General features: G+C 37.6%; 2 protein-coding genes across 3 annotated transcripts; one reads left to right on the forward strand and one right to left on the reverse strand.

Annotated features, from left to right (window-relative positions):
- The first annotated feature begins 2,057 nt into the window (after positions 1 to 2,057).
- elavl1b (ELAV like RNA binding protein 1b) lies at positions 2,058 to 10,552 on the forward strand. 2 transcript variants are annotated; one of them, XM_058400986.1, is made up of 8 exons: positions 2,058 to 2,206; positions 3,003 to 3,068; positions 4,772 to 4,840; positions 5,891 to 6,068; positions 6,747 to 6,850; positions 7,702 to 7,855; positions 7,953 to 8,202; positions 8,876 to 10,552. In XM_058400986.1, exons 2-8 carry the CDS (start codon positions 3,033 to 3,035, stop codon positions 9,198 to 9,200), a joined length of 1,116 nt encoding a protein of 371 aa, XP_058256969.1. In that variant the 5' UTR covers positions 2,058 to 2,206; positions 3,003 to 3,032; the 3' UTR covers positions 9,201 to 10,552. The 2 variants fall into 2 exon arrangements, with proteins under 2 accessions (XP_058256969.1, XP_058256970.1); XM_058400987.1 differs by having other exon boundaries at positions 7,977 to 8,202.
- Positions 10,553 to 11,516: 964 nt separating this feature from the next.
- On the reverse strand, positions 11,517 to 20,036 carry slc1a8a (solute carrier family 1 member 8a). Its single transcript, XM_058400989.1, has 11 exons — positions 19,289 to 20,036; positions 18,280 to 18,359; positions 17,976 to 18,191; positions 16,853 to 16,895; positions 16,517 to 16,724; positions 16,340 to 16,439; positions 15,350 to 15,583; positions 15,019 to 15,213; positions 13,484 to 13,618; positions 13,025 to 13,121; positions 11,517 to 12,865 (listed from the first exon to the last, which is right to left on the reverse strand). Exons 1-11 carry the CDS (start codon positions 19,514 to 19,516, stop codon positions 12,701 to 12,703), a joined length of 1,701 nt encoding a protein of 566 aa, XP_058256972.1. The 5' UTR covers positions 19,517 to 20,036; the 3' UTR covers positions 11,517 to 12,700.
- Between the last annotated feature and the right edge of the window lie 686 nt (positions 20,037 to 20,722).

The following is a 20,722-nucleotide window of genomic DNA, read 5'->3' on the forward strand; positions in this document are numbered from 1 at the left end:
GGGTTTGCAAAGCTATTCTTTTTTTAATTTTTTATTTATTTTTTTTTACTTTGTTTAGTTTACCTCAGATTTGCTAATTAAAGATCATTCTCTAGGACGAGCTTTTAAATCTAAGTAGCTGGAGAAATAAATCAGTAAATCCATTATACATACAAATGAATTCAGAAATGTATTATTCAGTGTAAAAAAATAAGACTATGATTCATTTTTTATTTTACTTTTTTTTTTTTATTTGTTTTATTTTTTTCGTCACTCCAAGCATTGACTTAAAATTTTGGAAACAAAATGTTTGAGTAAAAAAAAAAAAATTTGTATTAAAAAAAAAAAGAAAGAAAGAAAACCCTCTCATGAATTTTTCACTAACATTTTTTTATTTATATAGTATTTTCCTTTTTACATATTAGGCTGGAGTATAAATGTTAAGCAATAATGCACAAAAATATTAGTACCTGTAAAGTGTGCACATTTAGTATTCTTCAGCTTAAAATAAAGTACGAGAAAGCTGTTTGGAAAGGTCGCATAAAAGATGCAAGTGACAGCAACAACAAAATGCAGCATAGTGTTGTTTTTGATGCCATTTTGGTTACAGTGGTCCAGTGGCTCATTTGGAGTTTAGTGATATTTTAATTTCTGCTATGAAGGTAGTCTACATGCGCAAACCTTAAAACAGAAATGAGTATTAAATGGAATTAAGATTCTGCTTTTGTGATATTATGCTGAACAATTCGGAAACTGACACGACTAGATGAGTTACCAGTCCATTGCAGGTCATTTAATGCTATTCCGAAATAATAAATGATAAATAAATAAAATGTACATAATAAAATGTACATATATATATATATATATATATATATATATATATATATATATATATATATATATAAATTTTTTGGGTTTTTTTTGTTTTTTGTTTTTTTGTTTTTTTTTTACCAGTCAAAAGTTTGGACACACCTTCTAATTCCATGGTCTATCCTGATGTTTATTTCTTTCTACATTGTAAAACAGTGCTGAAGGTGGCCACAATAATGTATACACAATAATATGTATACACAATAATCTCGTTTGAACAGTTGATATTGAGATATGTCTGCTGCTGATGCTCTGTAAAGCCTTTATAACGCTTCTAATCTGAGGTGCTGTTAATTGGTGAATTCTGAGGCTCGTAACTCTAAATGAACTTCCCCTCTGCAGTAGAGGTAAGTTTTGGTCTTGCTTTACTGGTATGGCCTTCATGTGAGCCAGTTTCATCATGGTGCTTGATGGGTCTTGCAAATGCACTTGACAATACTGTTCTTCCAAGAACTATTCCAGAACACCTGACCTTCGTGTCTTAAAATAACAACTGACTGTTTTTTGTTGTCATTACATATGGATTATTACACATGGAAATCTTCAGTATTTTATATATATATATATATATATATATATATATATATATATATATATATATATATATATATATATATATATACTCATAATAATGATAAATAAGTGAAGAAGTTCGATCCTGAGCTCAGGTTACTGTGTGTGCGTTTGCGTTTTGCATGTTCTCTGTGTGTCGTGGTTTCCTCCAGGTTTTCTGGTTTCCTCCTGCTTCCCAAAACATGCCAGTAGGTGGCAGTCTGGCTATGCTAAATTGCCCTTAATATGACTGAGTGTGTAAGTGTGTGTAAAAGGTACCCCATTCAGGGCGCATTCCTGCCTTAAGATCCAGCACAACCTGGACCAGGATAAAGCTGTAACTAATGTTAAATAAATTTGTTTATAATAATAATAATAATAATAATAATAATAAGATGTTGATTATGTTTAATAAACTATAGCTTTAATTGATTTCTATCGTTTCACAGCTCTTATATATTGTACCACTACCATGCTAATTAAAATGGCCCGAACATGGCGCTGAGTGCCCTTTGGAAATCTACAGCAATGACATATTCCTGAAATAACACTCTAAGTTCTATTTAGGTTGCCTAAATAGCGTATGTAATAACGGTTCTTTTACTCTATGTAGTTCACTCTGTGTCCAATAGGCAGCCATTTGGGTTGGGCCTGATCGAAAGTGGGCAGGTCGAGGCACACAGACCTCTTCACCACATCCGGTACAGGCGGCTCGGTATTGTTCGGCGAGCGCGAGGATCTTCATTCGGTTGTGTATCTGCAATATAAATCTGTTTTACAGAGCGAACAGTGGGGAAATAAGGTATCGTGCTTAGTATTCTTATTTGTTTTGTTTCTTTAATATATATATTTGTCAACTAAGCGGAAACATTCGAGCTTTTTTTTGTCAGCTCGCGCGGAGAGGATGAGCTAGCACGTGAGGCCCAGTCTCTGCGCGTTGCTAACTGAAGCTATCTAAAGATTCTGTTTTACGTTTTACAACGTTTTACTAAACGTTAGGTAACGAACGTGAATGACCTCTACTTGTTTTGCAAGATACGGGGTACATTCGTGAACTCTGTGCGATTATATTGCTCTCTGTAAATGTAGCCTGTATGTGTGTTTTTCAAGGAGATAGCATTTGGTATGCACGTTGCTCCCGGGGTTGCTAGCTAATGTGGCTAAATGTAGCTAGCTCGGTAACATCTGACTAGCTGTTTCAGCGTAAAGCTTTTTTTTTTAAAATGCTGTATTACTGAAATGTCAAAGATGAAAAAGAGACAAATAACTCCATAAGTTGCTAAAGACAAGTTGATGAGCTTTTGTTAGCAATGAAGGTGTTCGTTTTTTAAGCTAGCTATATAACGTTTATTGATTTAGCATGCTAACGCCGGGTCCGTGCTTATATATATATATATTTGGCGATTTATTCCAAATTCAGTCTCAAGAATTCGTTTCAGGAAGAATAAAATGTTGGACTTGTTATGGTTAGAATTCCTGTTTGTCGTCTTTTATTATTCCAGATGTAACTGAGCTTGCTGAGGGTCTCGTTGCATTGTGTGTATTTACAAGAAGTCTTTTGTGAATTGTACTGAATCCGTTTCTCGCTCTGTCTCCAGGTTCGGGATTTAGTAGTGTTTGGTGTACACATGGCTGTTAGAAGGGGACACATAAGATACCTGAAGGTAAGTAATATCTCTCCAGAGCTCCAGAAACGTTTTTTTGTACACCGATTAGTGTAAATTCTTATCTAATTGTCTACGACATTGTTTAAATAAGGTGCATTACATTACAGGTTATAACGCCATGTAGGTCCTTCATTATAAAGAGAGCATGTATAGTCATCTAAATTTTTTCATGGTGTCGACGTATTTATCTATTAATAACTCATTTGAAAACACAAACCAATGCTGAAAAATCTGCCTAGACAAAGCTGTATTGTCTCATGGCAATGGATAAAGACGATACACAAGAAACTACTCTATAACACAGTAGACATTGATAAGGACTAGGATGGTTTGTTTTTACACAGGGCTGCGGTCCAATTCAGGTTGCGTCTACACTAATCCGGATAAATTTGTAAACGCCGTCTAAAAACGCTTTGCGTCCACATTATCATTTTCAAACGTGTCCCAGAAGTTGGTCATCCACACTGAAACGTCTGAAAACGCTTACGTCCGTGTACTGAGCATGAGTAAAGGGACCATCAGTGAGGTGGAGTTGTTGCTGCGAGTAACACAGGAGCATAAAGTTAGCTGAATTGGTCACATGACAAAAACGTGTCACTTGAACTGGACATTCTGGCCTGGTCCTTGTATATAAAAAGAAATAAACTGTTCTTAGGAAGATATTTTTTGACTTTCCTGTAAACTCTTATCAGCCCAATGCAGATTGGATTTGTTTTTCAGGGGTCATCTGTAATTTTTTTTTCTCTCTAGTAAAACATTTACAACCAGACAGCAATACAATTACTACAGGAGCTGCATGTTTCTAATGGGTTGTATTTGCTCTAACATTTGCATCATGTGGTCATATGATCATGCATCATTCGCACCTTGGCATTTAAGTAGGCAAACATGGCCGTCTGAATTGAAAGAGGATGTTGTGCCAGAGAAAATCCTGCTATCACAACAGTGCTACTTAGCCAAAAATAAATTTCCATTTAGGACACATAAGGCAGCAGAAATAAGTTTTACAAGTTTGCAACAGCAGCAGATTACACAGCAAATGGGTTTCAGGGTGGTCACATCCCCACACAGAGAAAAGGACATTTCTGTACAACAACTTTGGGTGTGTCCAGATGGATAGAGGTGTGAAAGCTTGGGGGCGTTTCAGGTGGATGACAACTACCAGAGTAAGATACTTGTTTGGGAGAGTACACTGAAATGCAGTTGGAAACAGTCAGCAAGCAGCATCTGAACATACACTGTAATTAACCAGGATGCAGTTAGCTCAAATATTAAAGAGGAGGCCATGTGAGATTCAGACTAAATTTGTTCTTGATTTCTGCATGAAGTCGGGTTAAAGCGGTGTGTCAAAAGCCAGATATGGCACAATATGCATGTTGTGTATGTAATAGTTTTACAACAACATATAAGCAGTGGGTTTTGGGTGGTTTTTGGCCCCTTTACACAGATGGAAAAGCTGAGGGAAGGCTGATGAATTGTCCTTAGCAACAGATGGGCTTCAGTCAGCAATTGTTTATTTATAAAGTGCATCCATATTGGATGTTTACCTGATACACAGTTGTACCTAATAAACTGTTCAGTGACTATGCCTTAGTCTCATGTTATGAAATGAGAGGCATATTTTTAATGGGCTTGTTATTTACTTATCTATTTTTAAATATGTGCCTTATGATTTATTTACCTTATTTTTATTGCTGTAGGTTTGTGAGGTGCAGAGCCAGGGTAATGACAGAGATTTGCAGCAGCTTAGCAAGGGAGCCAGCATGAAGGTAAGTGCCCTGGTGAGGTTTGGTGGTGTGTGTGGTTGGTTTTTTGTTTTTTTAAACAAATATACACATCAGACATAACATTATGACCACCTGCCTAATATTGTGTTGGTCCCCCTTTTGATGCCAAAACAGCCCTGACCCATCATGCACTGTGTATTCTGACGCCTTTCTGTCTGAATCAGCATTAGCTGCTTCAGCAATTTGAGCAACAGTAGCTTGGCCGCCCATGACCCTGTCGCCGGTTCACCACTGTTCCTTTCTTGGACCACTTTTGATAGATACTGACCACTGCAGACCAGGAACACCCCACAAGAGCTGCAGTTTTGGAGATGCTCCGATCCAGTCATCTGTCCATCACAATTTGGCCCTCGTCAAACTCGCTCAGATCCTTACGCTTGCCCATTTTTCCTGCTTCTAACACATCAACTTTGAGGACAAAATGTTCACTTGCTGCCTAATATATCCCACCCACTAACAGGTGCCATGATGAGGAGATAATCAGTGTTATTCACTTCACTTTTCACTGCTCATAATGTTATGCCTGATCTGTGTATATAGTCAGGTCTATATGACATAAGTACTATTTTTGAATATCAAAACATACAGATAAGTACAAAATCTGAAACAGGCTGGTCCCATTTCAAAAAGCATGTATGGGAGTGATCGGGTTTCGTCATTTTGTCCATATAGTCTATTATTAAATCACCTAAATAAGTGAAATAAAGTTACTGTTCTCTGTGTAATCAGATCAAAATAATCTGTTACTTTTCACTAAAAGCTGGCACTTGGTTTGTAATAAACATTTACCCAAAGTTTAGCTTTCAAGTCCTTTGTACACTTATTGCACCTGAGGTCACACTGCTTGGTGCCTGTGTGCACAGAAGTTGGAAATGCTGGCTGTTTGTTCTGTGTAATGGTTGCCAGAAGCACAAATGCTGCAGAACCAACACATTTTGGGTTAAATACAGTTGTGCTGACATGAATTAAATGCATTCTGAATTTGTGTATGCAATTCAACCGAAGGGTTTTCTTTTTTTGTTTCATGAGCAGGACGCCTACAACATCCCTAACGGTTTTGAAAGCCACTTGGGAGACGAGCCAAAAGATGCTAAAACAAACCTGATAGTCAATTACCTGCCACAGAACATGTCGCAGGATGAGCTGCGCAGTCTGTTCAGCAGCATCGGTGAGGTGGAGTCTGCCAAACTTATTCGGGACAAAATGGGAGGTAAGGATTGTAAAAAGATCTAGTAGAGCTACTTCTCCTGTTGTTGTTTTTTTTCTTTCTGCCCTAAATATTTAAGAATAACCTTACCAGTGATGGTGTTTATGAATTTCGTGTTGTAAGTGACTTCTATTAACTGTATTATTTTCTTTTAATTTTTAAATCAAACTTTTTCCACATTTTGTTTTAACCGAATGAGTCTGGAAGCATTTAATGTAAAGCTGTCCACTTGGGTCACTTGTATGCCTTTTTGTGTATATGATCTTCAGTATTTTTATTTATTTATTTATTTTTTCCCTCTTCATATAATTGTGTGCCTAACCATAAATAACGTAAAATTACCTGTAATTAAGATTTTTCTTTTGAGTTGATGTGCTTCGATGTGAAATTTTGTTTTTAATTTGACAATGTAAAACGACTGACTTGTGTTTATTTTAATATATTGAAGCTGTTCATTATTTTTTTTCTTATGTGATGCAGCTTTGATTTTCTAAAAAGAAATATAATGTACGTTTTATTTGAGGTTTAATAGTTGTGAAAGTCATGTAACTTTTTTTTTTTTTTTTTTACTGCATTGTAACCTTTGTTTTTTTCCCCCTTTCTGAAAACTGATTCAGTCTGCAGAATGTGGACAATCGTTTGTTGTTTTTATTTTGTTTTTTCCTTTTTTTTTTTCTCTAGGCCACAGTTTAGGGTACGGATTTGTTAACTATATTAACCCTAGTGATGCAGAAAGGGCAATCAGTACTCTCAATGGGCTGAGACTACAGTCTAAAACTATCAAGGTAACGTGCAAAGAGCTGTTCTTGTATCCATGTGTAAACTGATAGATATGACATGTTCTTCCAGTAGTTTGCTAGGCAGCAGAGGAAAAATCCCAATACTGTCCAGTGTGTTTCTCAATAAGAAATGCACTTTTACAGAGGTATGAGTATTTTTTTTTTTTTTTGGGTTGTTTTTCTTTAGTTTTTGCTTTTATTCCCTGCTATGTTTTTACTTTGTCAGCTTTTTCAATTTGTCAGGCTTTCACCCCTATGATTTTGACAATTGGCTTTCCGTATTGATCTGGCATGGTTTTATTTTCGGTACAGGATTATACTGAAGTTTTTTGACTTTTTTTTTCCTCTCAATATTAAGACTGTTGTTTTGCCTCCAACACTTGAATACATGTTTTTTTTTTTAAATGATTTCTATTATCTTTTTTTTTTCTTTTTTTATTATTTTTATTTAATTTTTTTTAGGAGTTTGTTTAGGTGAGGGAGGCTTGAGTGGTCATTTGCTTGAGTATGACATTGTGCCGAACCAAAGCCCTGCACAGCAATCCCTGTTGACTTTTTGTTTATTTTCCGTTTTTTTCCTTGGAAGGGATTGTTTGGTGTGGAAATTGTCCCTTTTTCACTTAGAAATTTTTGTTTATTTATTCTATTTAGATCTAGCCTGTAACGCTGTCATCCATGGGAAAATTTGTCATTTTTTTCCTCAGTCTTTTGTAAAACACTGTGATTATATTTAATTTATTGGGATGTCTGTTGCCTCTGATTGACCTTTTGATGCTTTGTTGCATTATTATAAGCAGTCAGTACTGTTGATTTTATGGGAGTTTGAGTTTCTTAAATACCTTTTCTCCCTTTATTAGGTCTCTTATGCCAGGCCAAGCTCTGACTCAATTAAAGATGCCAATCTTTACATTAGTGGCTTGCCCAAGACCATGACTCAGAAAGATGTGGAAGACTTATTTTCCCAGTATGGACGCATCATAAACTCAAGGGTGCTGGTAGACCAGGCTTCAGGTAAAGGCACCATGTCTGAATTGATTGTACTACTGTTTTTAAATACTACTTTTATTTATTTTTAATTTAATTTTTTTTTTCCCCCCTTTTCCTTAAGATGATATAACATATCCCATTCCAGGCTTGTCACGTGGAGTCGCTTTTATTCGCTTTGACAAGAGAATTGAAGCAGAAGATGCCATCAAAGGTCTGAATGGTCAAAAGCCCCCTGGAGCATCTGAGCCCATCACAGTAAAGTTTGCAGCAAATCCTAACCAGGCAAAGAACTCCCAGCTGCTGTCCCAGTTCTATCACACACAGTCTCGGCGCTTTGGAGGCCCTGTTCATCACCAGACTCAGAGGTTCAGGTCAGTGTCCCATCCTGAAGTGGATGTGTGTGTGTTGGGCTGCTTTTAAAAAAAAAAAAAAAAAAAAAAAAAATTGATCCTGCAAAAATGCAGACCAATCATAACGAGTTATACATTGGTACAGTGTTTTCTAATGAATTTAGTCTAGCCCAAAATCTTCCCAAATCTCAACAAATTGGCCACTTAAACTTTATAAACCTGACCAGAACAAAACTTTTACTGAAGACCGCCCGGTACACTGCCATGGTAATTTTCCCTGACATTCTTTGTCTCGAGTTTCCTATCTGAGCAGCCACTTCTGTAATTTTTTTTTATTTTTATTATTTTTTTTTAAAATCACTTGTTTGCATTTTACTGGGCTCTATTTTATTGGTGTCCCAGAGGACAGTTTCTGTACTGATCTGTGTCCCTCTGGTAACAAGCCAACACGATATGGAACTTATACTGATACAGTATTTTATACTTTGGTGAAAAGCCTTCATACCAACAGTCCAGTCACTTTATTTTGGCACAGTTAACTTTTGGTGTTAAAAATTGTATTCAGATTAAAACCATTGTGGAGTGGACTACTAGAGAATTTAGTGATAACTTTAGCTTCAAATTCATGGTATGTTAAACACTTTCCTGTCAAGGTTTTGTAAGTTTCATGTTTTTATATCACGTGTTTCTCTAGGTTCTCACCAATGAGTGTAGACCACATGAGTAGTGTTTCGAGCATGAACGTATCCGGGAGCTCGACCCCTGGCTGGTGCATTTTTATTTACAACCTGGGACAAGATTGCGACGAAGGCCTGCTGTGGCAGATGTTCGGCCCATTCGGCGCAGTCACCAACGTCAAAGTCATCCGCGACTTCAACACCAACAAATGCCGAGGCTTTGGTTTCGTCACGATGACCAATTACGAAGAGGCCGCCATGGCCATTGCCAGCCTCAACGGATACCGTCTGGGAGACAAGGTCCTGCAAGTCTCCTTCAAGACCAGCAAGTCTCACAAATAAAAGGACAGAAAGTATTGCTTTGGGTTCTAAGAACTTACACTCTTTCTTCTTTTTTTTTTTTTTCGTCCCTTCCCTCTTACGTCCTTGATTGTCTGAGTAAAAATGGCTAATGTAACTTTGTTTAAATAAATAGTTTAGTAGTAGTAGTAGTACTGTGTATTAATCTGGGATTGAACTAACTAGCTCAAAAGAGTGGGCTACATGGCCTAACACTTTTATCTTCATATGTTTATAGTTTTTGTAGTGTTCATCACTGTTTCATTTACTATTTGAAGCATCACACCATCAGTAAATGTTACCTAGGGTCATATTGCAGTATATGTCATATCCCAGCACTCTTCGTCATTGTGTCGCTTTTCCTGTGATTGAACCTTTTGTTGTGGTGGGGGGAGGAGGGGTATTTCCTTGAGTCATTCAGACAATTATGGCTGATTGAATCAGATGCTGATGGTCAATGTCGCATCTGTGTGGCTCCATATGAACATAATTCCACCATTTTAAGTTCTCGAATCGTTCAGTTTGCTTTGCTATACGATGGCACATTTGAGAAACCTAGAGTGTGCAGACCTTATTGTATAGCCCTTGTAAATATTTATTCACCCACCCACCCACATATCCCCCAGGGTAAAGTGATTTAAGTTTGAAGGACCAAAGAAGCTGGAGAGTATGCATTATTTTGCTGATTTATGCAATCGTGTTAGAAGCTTTTTTGCTGTATGAATAATTATTTTGCCGTTCATATAATAGTTTGTTTTGCAAGATTTTCTTTTATCCACAAACCTAAACAAACTTTTCTGCATCAAACCTTTTTCTCAAGCATTATGCAACTCTCCTACATAGTGGAATTGGTCGTTATTTTTATTTTGAAAGTACGACAGCTTCGCTATCCTCACACAAGCTGTCAGTATGTCATTTGTTGAAGAAAAAGCTGTCCAGTCAGTGGAGTCTTTTTTTTTTTTTTTCTTCCCTACTTGTTCTATAATGTAGTCTTTAACTTACACAGACTGTATATATTTTGCCATGCTTGGTGAGATTTAGTGTAATGAATAACTGAATATCACAACAGAATATTAAACATTTATTGATGTATTTTTTGGGGGGGGGGGTATAAACACATTGAGGTTTATGCTCACAGTAGACAGTCATGCCTGTCTAGTTTAAGGTGAATTAGTTTCTTTATTATTATTTTTTCCATCATATGCATGTTCATTTGACGTTCTTTAGCTGTGGCTTTGACATCATGCAGCGTACGTGTTTCACATCTGTCTACTTCATCAGAAGTATGCTCTGATCTCTTGTGTATGGATCTTTTATGTATTTACAAATAAACACTATTGGTTTGTTGTAAATTATCTAGATTGTGGATGTTTCCACTTTGTTCTTCAATCATTTACAGTATAAGTAATGTCACCATAGAACAGCTAAAGTGCCAGGAAAGTACTTTGTGTCTATCTAATTAAGCATTAGCTCATGTTATGCAGCTCAAGCATGTTGCCGAAAACTACGGGCTAAGTACGAATTTAATAATTGCCCTTATTTTATTTATTTATTTATTTATTTTTAATCCCGAATATCTTCTGATAGAATTTTCATAGCCTGGACATCTGGAGGATTATGCCTTTGTTTCACTCATAAAATGACCAGATAAATTAAATGTTTTTCTGCCGTTTATTCAGTATAGAGGTGATATAAAAAGGTCCCCCCCCCACACACACACACACACCCCCTATCGTTTCCTGCTGAAATACACTATGATGCCAAAACCCCTCCAAATCATTGAATTCAGGGGTTGGGCTTGGACCCTTAGTTCCAGTGAAAGGAACTCTCAGTGCTTCAGCATACCAAGACATTTTGGACAATTGCATGCTCCCAACTTTGTTGGAATAGTTTGGGGATGACCCCTTCCTGTTCCAACATGACTACACACCAGTGACCAAAGCATGGTCCATGGATGAGCGAGTTTGGTGTGGAGAAACTTGACTGACCTGCACCTTAACCTGATAGAAGACCTTTGGGATGAATTAGAGCAGAGACTGCGAGCCAGGCCAAAACTGGGACGTCTGCCTTTACATGCACATGATGTTAATCTGGAGTTGGCCCACCCTTTGCAGCTAGAACAGCTTCACTCTTCTGCGAAGGCTGTCCACAAGGTGTAGGCGTGTGTTTATGGGATTTTTTAACCAAGCACATTTGTGAGGTCAGGCGCTAATGTTGGACGAGAAGACCTGGCTCACAGTCTCCGCTCTAATTCATCCCAAAGATGTTCTATCCGGTTGAGGTCAGGACTGTGTGAAGTTCCTCTTTGTGCACTGGTGTGCAGTCATGTTGGAACAGGAAGGGGTCATCCCCAAACTGTTCCCACAAAGTTAGGAGCATGAAATTGTCCAAAATATCTTGGTATGCTGAAGCATTAAGAGTTCCTTTCACTGGAACTAAGGGGCCAAGCCTGACCCCTGAAAAGCAACACCTGAATTCAATGATTTGGAGAGGTGTCCCAAAACATTTTGCAATATAGTGTATGTGGGAAAGTTGTGGTTTTCTATCCTATCTGGATATAATCATCAGGGTTAATGTAACTCAGCTTTTTATTCCAACTTTACCAATCAGATTCTACTGTACATCTGTTTCCACCTGTTCGTCTTTCTTCTCAGGTGTGTGCTGCATCCTGCTTTGTTGAAACAAAAGGCTGCAGACATACCAGCGGTTTTTGAATGACTTTTAAAAGGATATGTCAGAGAATGTATTCCTAACAGAGATCTAGCCTACATCTGAACACTCACTTTATTAGGAATACCTGTACAATCATGCAATTATTAATCCGGCCAATCATGAGGCAGCGGTGCAATGCATAAAATCATGCACAAACAGGTCAACTTATAAATCTAGCTAATCTGTCATCAATTTTTGTCTCATGAATGAAATTTACTGAGTCGGTCAGATTAAGTAACGTGCTTCGATTTTCCGCACGGATTTTATTCCAGGGTTGTGAACTAGTGTAAAATGCCTGTGCACTTAAGGGTACACACTTATAATAAAATCTGTTTGTATTAAAATGAGGTATTTGCATGGATGTTACATGCATGCATATGTTTAATGTGATAACTAATAAACTGGTTTTAGTAAAGACACTTCCATCTCTGTGATTTACTCCGGTGTTCTACAGACACATTAAACAGACAGAGGTCCGGAAATCTCAGACAGTACAAAAATGGCTCGTCACAAAATGTAGTCACTTTTCTTTTAGTGTGTTTTAAGGCAAATAAAATGCAATCTGCTAACTGCTGATATGATCATCACTCTTATGAAGTGTGCAATGCCAGCATTTATGCACTGGGGCCTTGTGTTCTTTTCATGCAACGTTACTTTTCTTTTTTTTTTCTTTCGAAGGAACACAATCTTGTTGAACTGTTGATTTGGTCTGTTAACTAGCATCAGAGTCACAAGTGTAGAGACTTGTCTCTAAAAATGTAGTGGATGTAAAAGGCACTTGCGAGATAAACTTAAACTTGACAGATGTTGTAGTAGATCGTCGGTCGTTCAGTAACCGTGTCTCCAACCACCTCGTACATGCAGTCTTTTCCTGCAAGCAGTGGCACCTCGGCCAAATGAACGTTCTCTATGTTTTGGCTGTGATTTCTATTCTGGCATGATCCACTTGCTGATCCCTGGGGGTAGGGGGTGGGGGGGGGTAATAATACGTAGCATTATTTTGGTAGCAACATAGATATCAAATGTCAATATATTTCACTGTTTAAATGGGTTCTAATCTAATCTAATCTGCAGTCGTTTTTGGATGGTCAGACTGCAGTGTGGTTTGTCCTTACCTGTTTATCGGTGGCAAAGTTTTTCCGACACAAATGGCCGATGATCCCAGCAGCCAGGGAGTCTCCGAGTACGTTAATCATTGTTCGAAAACGATCCCTTAGGAAGGAAAAAGCAACAACAGATAAGACACATAAAACACTCCAGTCCAGGATGCATGTATATACATACATTTATACACAAGTGACTGTTTTCTGCATAAAGAATAAAACACAACTGTGAATGCTGTTATCGGAAAATAATCAGTGATGCAGTTGTTTGGCTATTTTGCTACAGCAGCTACTCACAAAACTGTTTATTGCTCTTATACCACAGCAATTTAATATCGATTAAATTCAGCTTCAGTAAATGCTTTATATGTCATGGTGCTTTCCTAAATAACACTTTTTTTTGTTTGCATTATTTAATTATCATGATATAAATTTACATCACTATGGATATAGAAGTTATGTTCAACTTGCAGAATCCAGTCGATGGCTACAATCAGTGTGACGTCATCTGGTGGCAGTCCTACAGATGTTAGCACTATCACCATGGTTACAAGGCCAGCCTGAGGGATCCCTGCAGCACCGATGCTTGCAGCAGTGGCCGTTATGCTGTCCGGTGTAAAAACAAGAAAAAAATCAGTGAAAATTGTTTACGTTTTTACATCACATGTCGTGAAGCATGGGTTATTTTTACCAGCTCGTGTTTTCAGGAAATTCTGGACAGGGCACAAGTAGATTAGATCTAATCACAGCCCAGATGCACAAGGCAGCCGAGAGTAAATTAGATGTGCATAAATTTTAATTAGCATCCTGTTGAAAATTCCAGCATTGTGTCAGCTGCCAAAAAACAAGCTGAGCTGCTTAAACTGGTAGAGGGTCTTTGCCAGCTGGTAAGAGCTGGTAGGAAGGAAATCACTTGTGAATTACTGCGACTAATGAGGCACTGCAGAAAAGTATTTCAGAAAGGAGCACAACACTGGAGCAATTAGAGAATCTCAAATATCTATTGAACAGTTGAGCTAGCTAATGAGAACATTTTTTTCCAGCTGTCAAAAAGCTTGGATCAGTTCAGATCGCTGCAAAGCTGGACTTTTCAGTTTAGGTTTAATCACCTAAAGACAAATACCTAGCTGAGGAGAAATTGTCTTTCGTCTTTTAAACATTGAACGTTCTTAAAAACACCTTTTTTGTAGGTTTGAAGAATATAATATGTCAAAGTCATGCTTCAAGCATACTATTTTGATATAAGCCTACTATTATGTGTAGTACTTGATCTAAGCAAGTGAATATCTTTTAGTTATTTTAGTTCAAATGATTTACTTTTGGCCATTTTGGTCTGTTTTTCAGATAGTTTTGCTGTTTAGTTTTTTTCTAGACATTCAGTGCTTAGAATTAGCCAAATAATGGGCTAAGAGAAAAAGAAAATGTAAAGCTTAACAATAAAAATGATCAATTAAACCTCAAAATAGTCTTAATAATCTTACATTTGGTTCATTACAATCCTATGATAAGAAATAGGAGATCATTTCATACACCAGATATTTTAACTTGCTAATTTCTTTCTTTCTTTTTTTCAGTATAGTATGCGATTCTGGATATAGCCAGATGCATGAAGTGGTTGTCATGGCAACCCGAAAAGTTGCAGCTACAGTATTATCTTCCTTCAGTTCTAAGTGCTTCACTTTTAGGGGAAAGTCGAATCTAAAAGCATAAAGGGTTCTTCAGTTAACAGAACAGGTTCCTAAACTAGTAGAACCCAAAACTATTCAAAGAGCCTTAGAAAAACAATGTTCTACAAGCTCTTTTGCCTTTTTGGACATATCCCATACTGGTGATAATATAATGACATAATTTAGCAGTACTCCTGCAGAGTAAATCATATAGCAGTAGATAGATGATACAAACATGCGATGGTTTGAAAAAAAATTACATAGGATGGTTTGCGTTCCTGTTTTATTAGAAATCTGTGTGCTGCAATAAACCACCGAACAATGCGTCAGTACGTTTACCTTATTGTCACCATCTGTCCAAAATCCAGCTCGTACTCGTTGACCTGAGCGATGAAGATGGCTGCCACCGCTTCATAGAGAGCAGTGCCGTCCATGTTGATGGTGGCACCCACGGGCAACACAAAGCGTGCGATCTGTCTTTCTACATGACAGTTCTCCAATAAACACTTCATTGTAATGGGCAGTGTGGCGGAACTGGTGAGAATTAAATTACACAAAGACATGAATTAACATAATTGGAGAAACCAGATCAAAACGTTATTTAAAATCTGTCTTAATGAGACATTGATCAATAGAGAATATAATATAATAGTTTATTGCTCTATCTAACCTTGAGGATGTAGCCAAGGCAATGACCATAGCTTGCAATAATCCTCTGATGAACGAGAAGGGGTTCTTGCGAGTTAAGAGGAAATAAAACAGCGGAAGAAGAACAAAGCCATGGACAAACAATCCAGTCAGAACGGTCACTGCGTACCAGCCCAGCTTCTTCCCCAGAGTGGAGGGGTCACTCATGTCCAGGATTTTTGCAGCCACCAGAAAGATGATCCCAAAGGGAAAATACCTTCCAAAGAAAATGAGATAATCCAGGAGCAGGATCAGAGCTCAAATCACTTTATGATCCATCCATTTCCAGTAGCGCTTATCCTACACAGTGGAACCTGGAGTCTATCCCAGGAGGCTGGGGGACACCCTGGATGGGGTGACAACCCATCACAGGGCACAATCACACACACTCACACACTCATTCACACACTACATACAATTTATCAATGCAGTCAGTTTTCAACGTATGTCATTGGACTGGCAAGGAAACTGGAGAACCCAGAGGAAACCTGTGAAGGAACAAACTGCCAGCCTCGGAGGTGCAAGGAAAGCATGGTAACCACTAAGCCACTTCTCAATATGCCATCTTTAACTCCAATATAAAGTCATTTTAATGATGTTCCTTGCAAAAAAAAAAAACATGGATGGAAACCACACACAGTAAAACAAATATATGATTATTATACCTATTTCCAGGCATATATTTAAGGTTTAAAAACATTATTTTTGCTCATTTTAAGCATTCATTTCTAGGAAAATAAACAAAATTAAACTGCCAATAGAACGGAAAATGATTTAAACATTGTAATAGAAATATAGATCTATTATATACTATATAATATTCTATATATGTTTTATTATAATAAGATATATAATTTTTTCAATTACCTTTAAGCTGAAGAAAAAGATTTAATAATTCATTTTTACTAGAGTCAAGATATCACATGATTTTTTATCTTTTTGCACTGAACCCACATTTCCCTGTTTCTCTTACCACACCGCTGCATTGATGATCTTCATGACACACTCGTTGATACACTGGCAGACGTTGACTAAAGGCGTACCACGTTCACCCATCTTGCCAAGCAGGAGCCCTGAAAACATGCAAATGATTATTGTTTAATCTGCTTTTCACCCAGGCATTCCTGTCCATTTGTGTCAAATGTCTGACCCATAGTGGCTGAGAAGATGACGATCCCCAGCACGTTCATTTGGTGGCTGCTTCCAGGATACGCCTTGTAGTGAATATCAGGAGGTGCGGTGAGATCCAGGAACACTTGGTGACCGTCGGGATGATCTTCGTCCGGCATCAGGTAAACCAAGTTGTGCTGCTTAATGCTGTCTTGTGTTTTAAGAAGAGGAATAAGGTCTGTCTTGTACTGCAAACAAAGATGATAAAGACAAAGAGGAGAGGAGCGAGTAATGGCTGTTTTTCGAGAACATGATAAGGGTGAGCATTATGCTAGTTTACTTTACGTTGCACAGACCAAAATGTAGACTTGCTCACCTGCTGAAATGTGGCCTCTATGAGATTTGAAGGAATCATGTTCCTGAAACAAACAACCTTTAATGTAACGGGAAAGAACATATCTTACAGCTTACAGACACACAAACTCACACAAATTGTGTTGTAAAGCAGAAAAGATATTTTATTATCATCAGCATACTGGAAATGAGCTGAACATTAAGCCTTCCTGGACATCATGGGAGGAGGGAGGATCCTCCTGCAGTGATAATCATATAATCAACTCCATAACTCATTCATTTCCAAAAAGGGAATATATTGAGCATCAACACTTTCTGGGTTTTGTAGTGCATTGTGGGATTTTTCAGGAAGCAAACATTCCAGTGCACCCTTAAAACATTCCTTAAAATGGCTGACTCCTTGATCAGCACTGAAGACTCTTCTGTACAGATTACTAAAAATAACCCACCATCCTTCTGCTTTAATGGGATTGTGTAGGAAAGAATGACATGGACTCCACAGATTTAGATGCATACCAGGAATAAAGGGAAAATATATACCAACAAAGATTGAGAGACCAGCTGCTAAAAGATTGTCATAAAGTGACCAGTTGTTTACTGAAACTGTGCACACACAAAAATTCTGAGCTCAGATCATTCAACCTTTAAAAGTTCTATGTGGAATCCTACAACAAAGTGTTTTCCTGTCAGACCCATGCAGACTTATTAATAGAAGCCTTATTTATCCGTCCAAGTTCCAGTTCATCCCGTAGATGTTGAGCACAAAGCTTTCAAGTTCTACTCCAAACTTTATGAAGCATGTCTTCATGGAGCTCGGTTTGTGTGGTCATGCTGGAACAGGTTTGTGTCTCTTAGTTCCAGTGTAATGCTAAAGACATTCGAGAAAATTTTGTGCTTCAAATTTTGTGGCAACATTCTGGTGAAGAACCAGGTATCGGTTTGTTGTTCAGGTGTCTACATTCATTTGGCTATATATTGTATAGTCTTGAGGAAAATGTTCTCAAAACAATATCTCCTTGTTGCCTGGCAATATCGCCAGCATGAGTCCCATTCAAGCATGCTGACACATATGTTGCTCCCTGATGATAAAACAAATTAAGATCCAGATTTAAAAATTCGACATTTAGAAACAAAGCTGAGAATACCTGACTAGGTCAAGCAGAGCGTCTGCAGACGTTATCACCGGACCTCCTCCCAGCCTGGTGCTCTCCATGTCTGTTGCAAAGCCTGGTTTGATGATCACCACCAGTACAATGCCAACCACCACAGCAATGAAGGTGGTCCACAGGTAATAGGTCACAGTGAGTAAACCCATATGACAACAGGCCTTGGATTCCATCGATGACAAGCCTGACATTAAACTGAACAGGATCGGGTTCAAATTAAAATGTAAAATGATAATTGGGGTAACAGCAATGCTGATCTGAAATTTTTGTAAGGAAATGTTACCTTGAGGTGATCAGGGGAAGAATAAGCATTTTTAGCATACGCATCAGCAGTTCACCAGGAAACGAGAGATAAATCTTTGCCTTGAAAAAACAAAGATATTTTGGTCCAAAGAGAGTAGATAGATAGATAGATAGATAGATAGATAGATAGATAGATAGATAGATAGATAGATAGATAGATAGATAGATAGATAGATAGATAGATAGATAGATAGATAGATAGATAGACAGACAGACAGACAGACAGATTGATTGATTGATTTGTTTTTATTGCAATATTATATTAAGTATAAAAATTATATAATAATATTATATAAGATAATCTTAGATTTAATTTAATAATCAATCCTGTGAGGGAACAACTGCTTCACGAATATTTCCAGATGTAGAAATAAAAAAAATGTAGTACAGATGCATTTTATAGACCGTTTACAGATGTTTACAGATGCAGAAATGATCTGCATCTTATACCACAGCTCTGCTTAATTCTGATTGGCTAAATCATTCTTAATTGGCTAAAATTCTTCATTGATGATTAATTGTTGACAGTAGGGTTTATATTAATGCACTCATTCTATTACATGACCTCTATAGTGGAAACACACATACCTTTTTTATTTTTAAATATGTGTAATTGGTGATGTAAAGGTTTCGTTCATTTATTTAACATTTTTGGATGGTTGAAGCATCAGTGCCTTGCACAGCTGCATTTTTGTGTCTTATTAACTTCATGTGAGAGAAAAAAAAGTCTTTAAGATGGAATGTTTCAGGTGTTATAATGTAAGTGATAACAGGAACAGGAACTTCTTGCACAGACTTAATATTAATCCATAGTATTAATCCTAAATAGTATCATTAGTTGTGGATCACATCACATATCAAATTTCACACACACATACACACACAAACACACAATGTTATGAAGACATGACCTTAGATGTATTGTAAATGTCTACTACTAATAGCTGTGTGTCTGGAGGATTGATGATTTAAATAATTTCTTGCCATACCTGCATGGAGAGATCACATCCCCTGAGTGTGTAGCCAAGGATGCAGCCTGTAAACACTCCTAGCACAGACAGAGTCAGCAGCCCATTTCGTTTCACATAGTCCCTGATGTATATGGTGAAGGCATAGTGCAGCAAGTTTTTTACACTGTCCAGTCTGGTTTTCTTTGAACCGATCGGAAAGAAGCCATGCTCGGAGCGAGCATCCTCAGGGATCAGGAACTCCTCCATGCTGTTGTACTGTGGTGCTGTAAGCAAGCTTGTCGACTACAGGATTAGACAAACGTTGGTCCATACAGCTGGAAGAACACAGTCTTCTTACGGAGCTAAGAGGATTACAGCTCACTGATTGTAATCTATCACCTGCCATGGCATTTGGTTGTTAGTGGCGTCAAATGCTAAGAGACAGCTAGGGGTCTGATCCCTTTGTGAATAGCTTTAACTTTGCAGTTACTGATTGCTGTCATTATTATAGGTGCAAAAATAATAATTATGCTCTGATATAAGGCTCTGGGTTGTTGATAGGAAAAACAGGGTTCAAGCCCCAGCCAAACTGCCACTGTCGGGCCCATGAGCAAGACTTCCAACCCACCCTGTTTCAGGGGAAATACATCATGACTGACCCTGTGCTCTGAGCCCAACCTCCAATGATAGGATATGTGAAAAAAGAATTTCACTGTCCAGTAATATATATGTGACAAAATAAATGTGGAAAAAAAACAGTGTGTTTTCTATCTATCTATCTATCTATCTATCTATCTATCTATCTATCTATCTATCTATCTATCTATCTATCTATCTATCTATCTATCTATCTATCTATCTATCTATCTATCTATCTATCTATCTATCTATCTATCTACCTACCTACCTACCTACCTACCTACCTACCTACCTACCTACCTATCTTTATCTTTACATGCACATGAATTTAATATGGTGTGTAAAATTCATATTTATTTCAGATATATACATCAGTAATGCCAAGTTCACACTGCATGATTTTAGTCCTGATTTTCAGGTGCTGACTCAAAATCATGCAGTATGAAAGGAGTTCTGACTGAAAAATACCTCGGCAATACAGCCCATGAGAGAGCGAGATACAGGGCAGCGATCAGTTCGGGGAGGAGATTTAGACCTCAGTATCAGCAAGCATGGCTTTGGTTGGAGCACAATATTATAGTTTAATTGTGTTTATAGGTTTTTATTTAAAAAATGTCTTAAATATAGTTATATCAGAATAAAAAAGCTTTACAATTAGATCAAACAGAAATAAAGCAGAAACATTTGCTTGACCAGCCGCTTCAGCAGCAGCACATTGCAAAATTATTCATTTGGTCAATTCTGCAGAACGCACAATCCTTGTTCCCCACACAGAACATTTGGCTTGCAAACCTTTTGCGGGGTTCCATTTCCAGTCTCGCACTAGAACTCTGA

Source organism: Hemibagrus wyckioides, linkage group LG10 (assembly GCF_019097595.1).
Source record: "Hemibagrus wyckioides isolate EC202008001 linkage group LG10, SWU_Hwy_1.0, whole genome shotgun sequence".
Classification (NCBI taxonomy): domain Eukaryota; kingdom Metazoa; phylum Chordata; class Actinopteri; order Siluriformes; family Bagridae; genus Hemibagrus; species Hemibagrus wyckioides.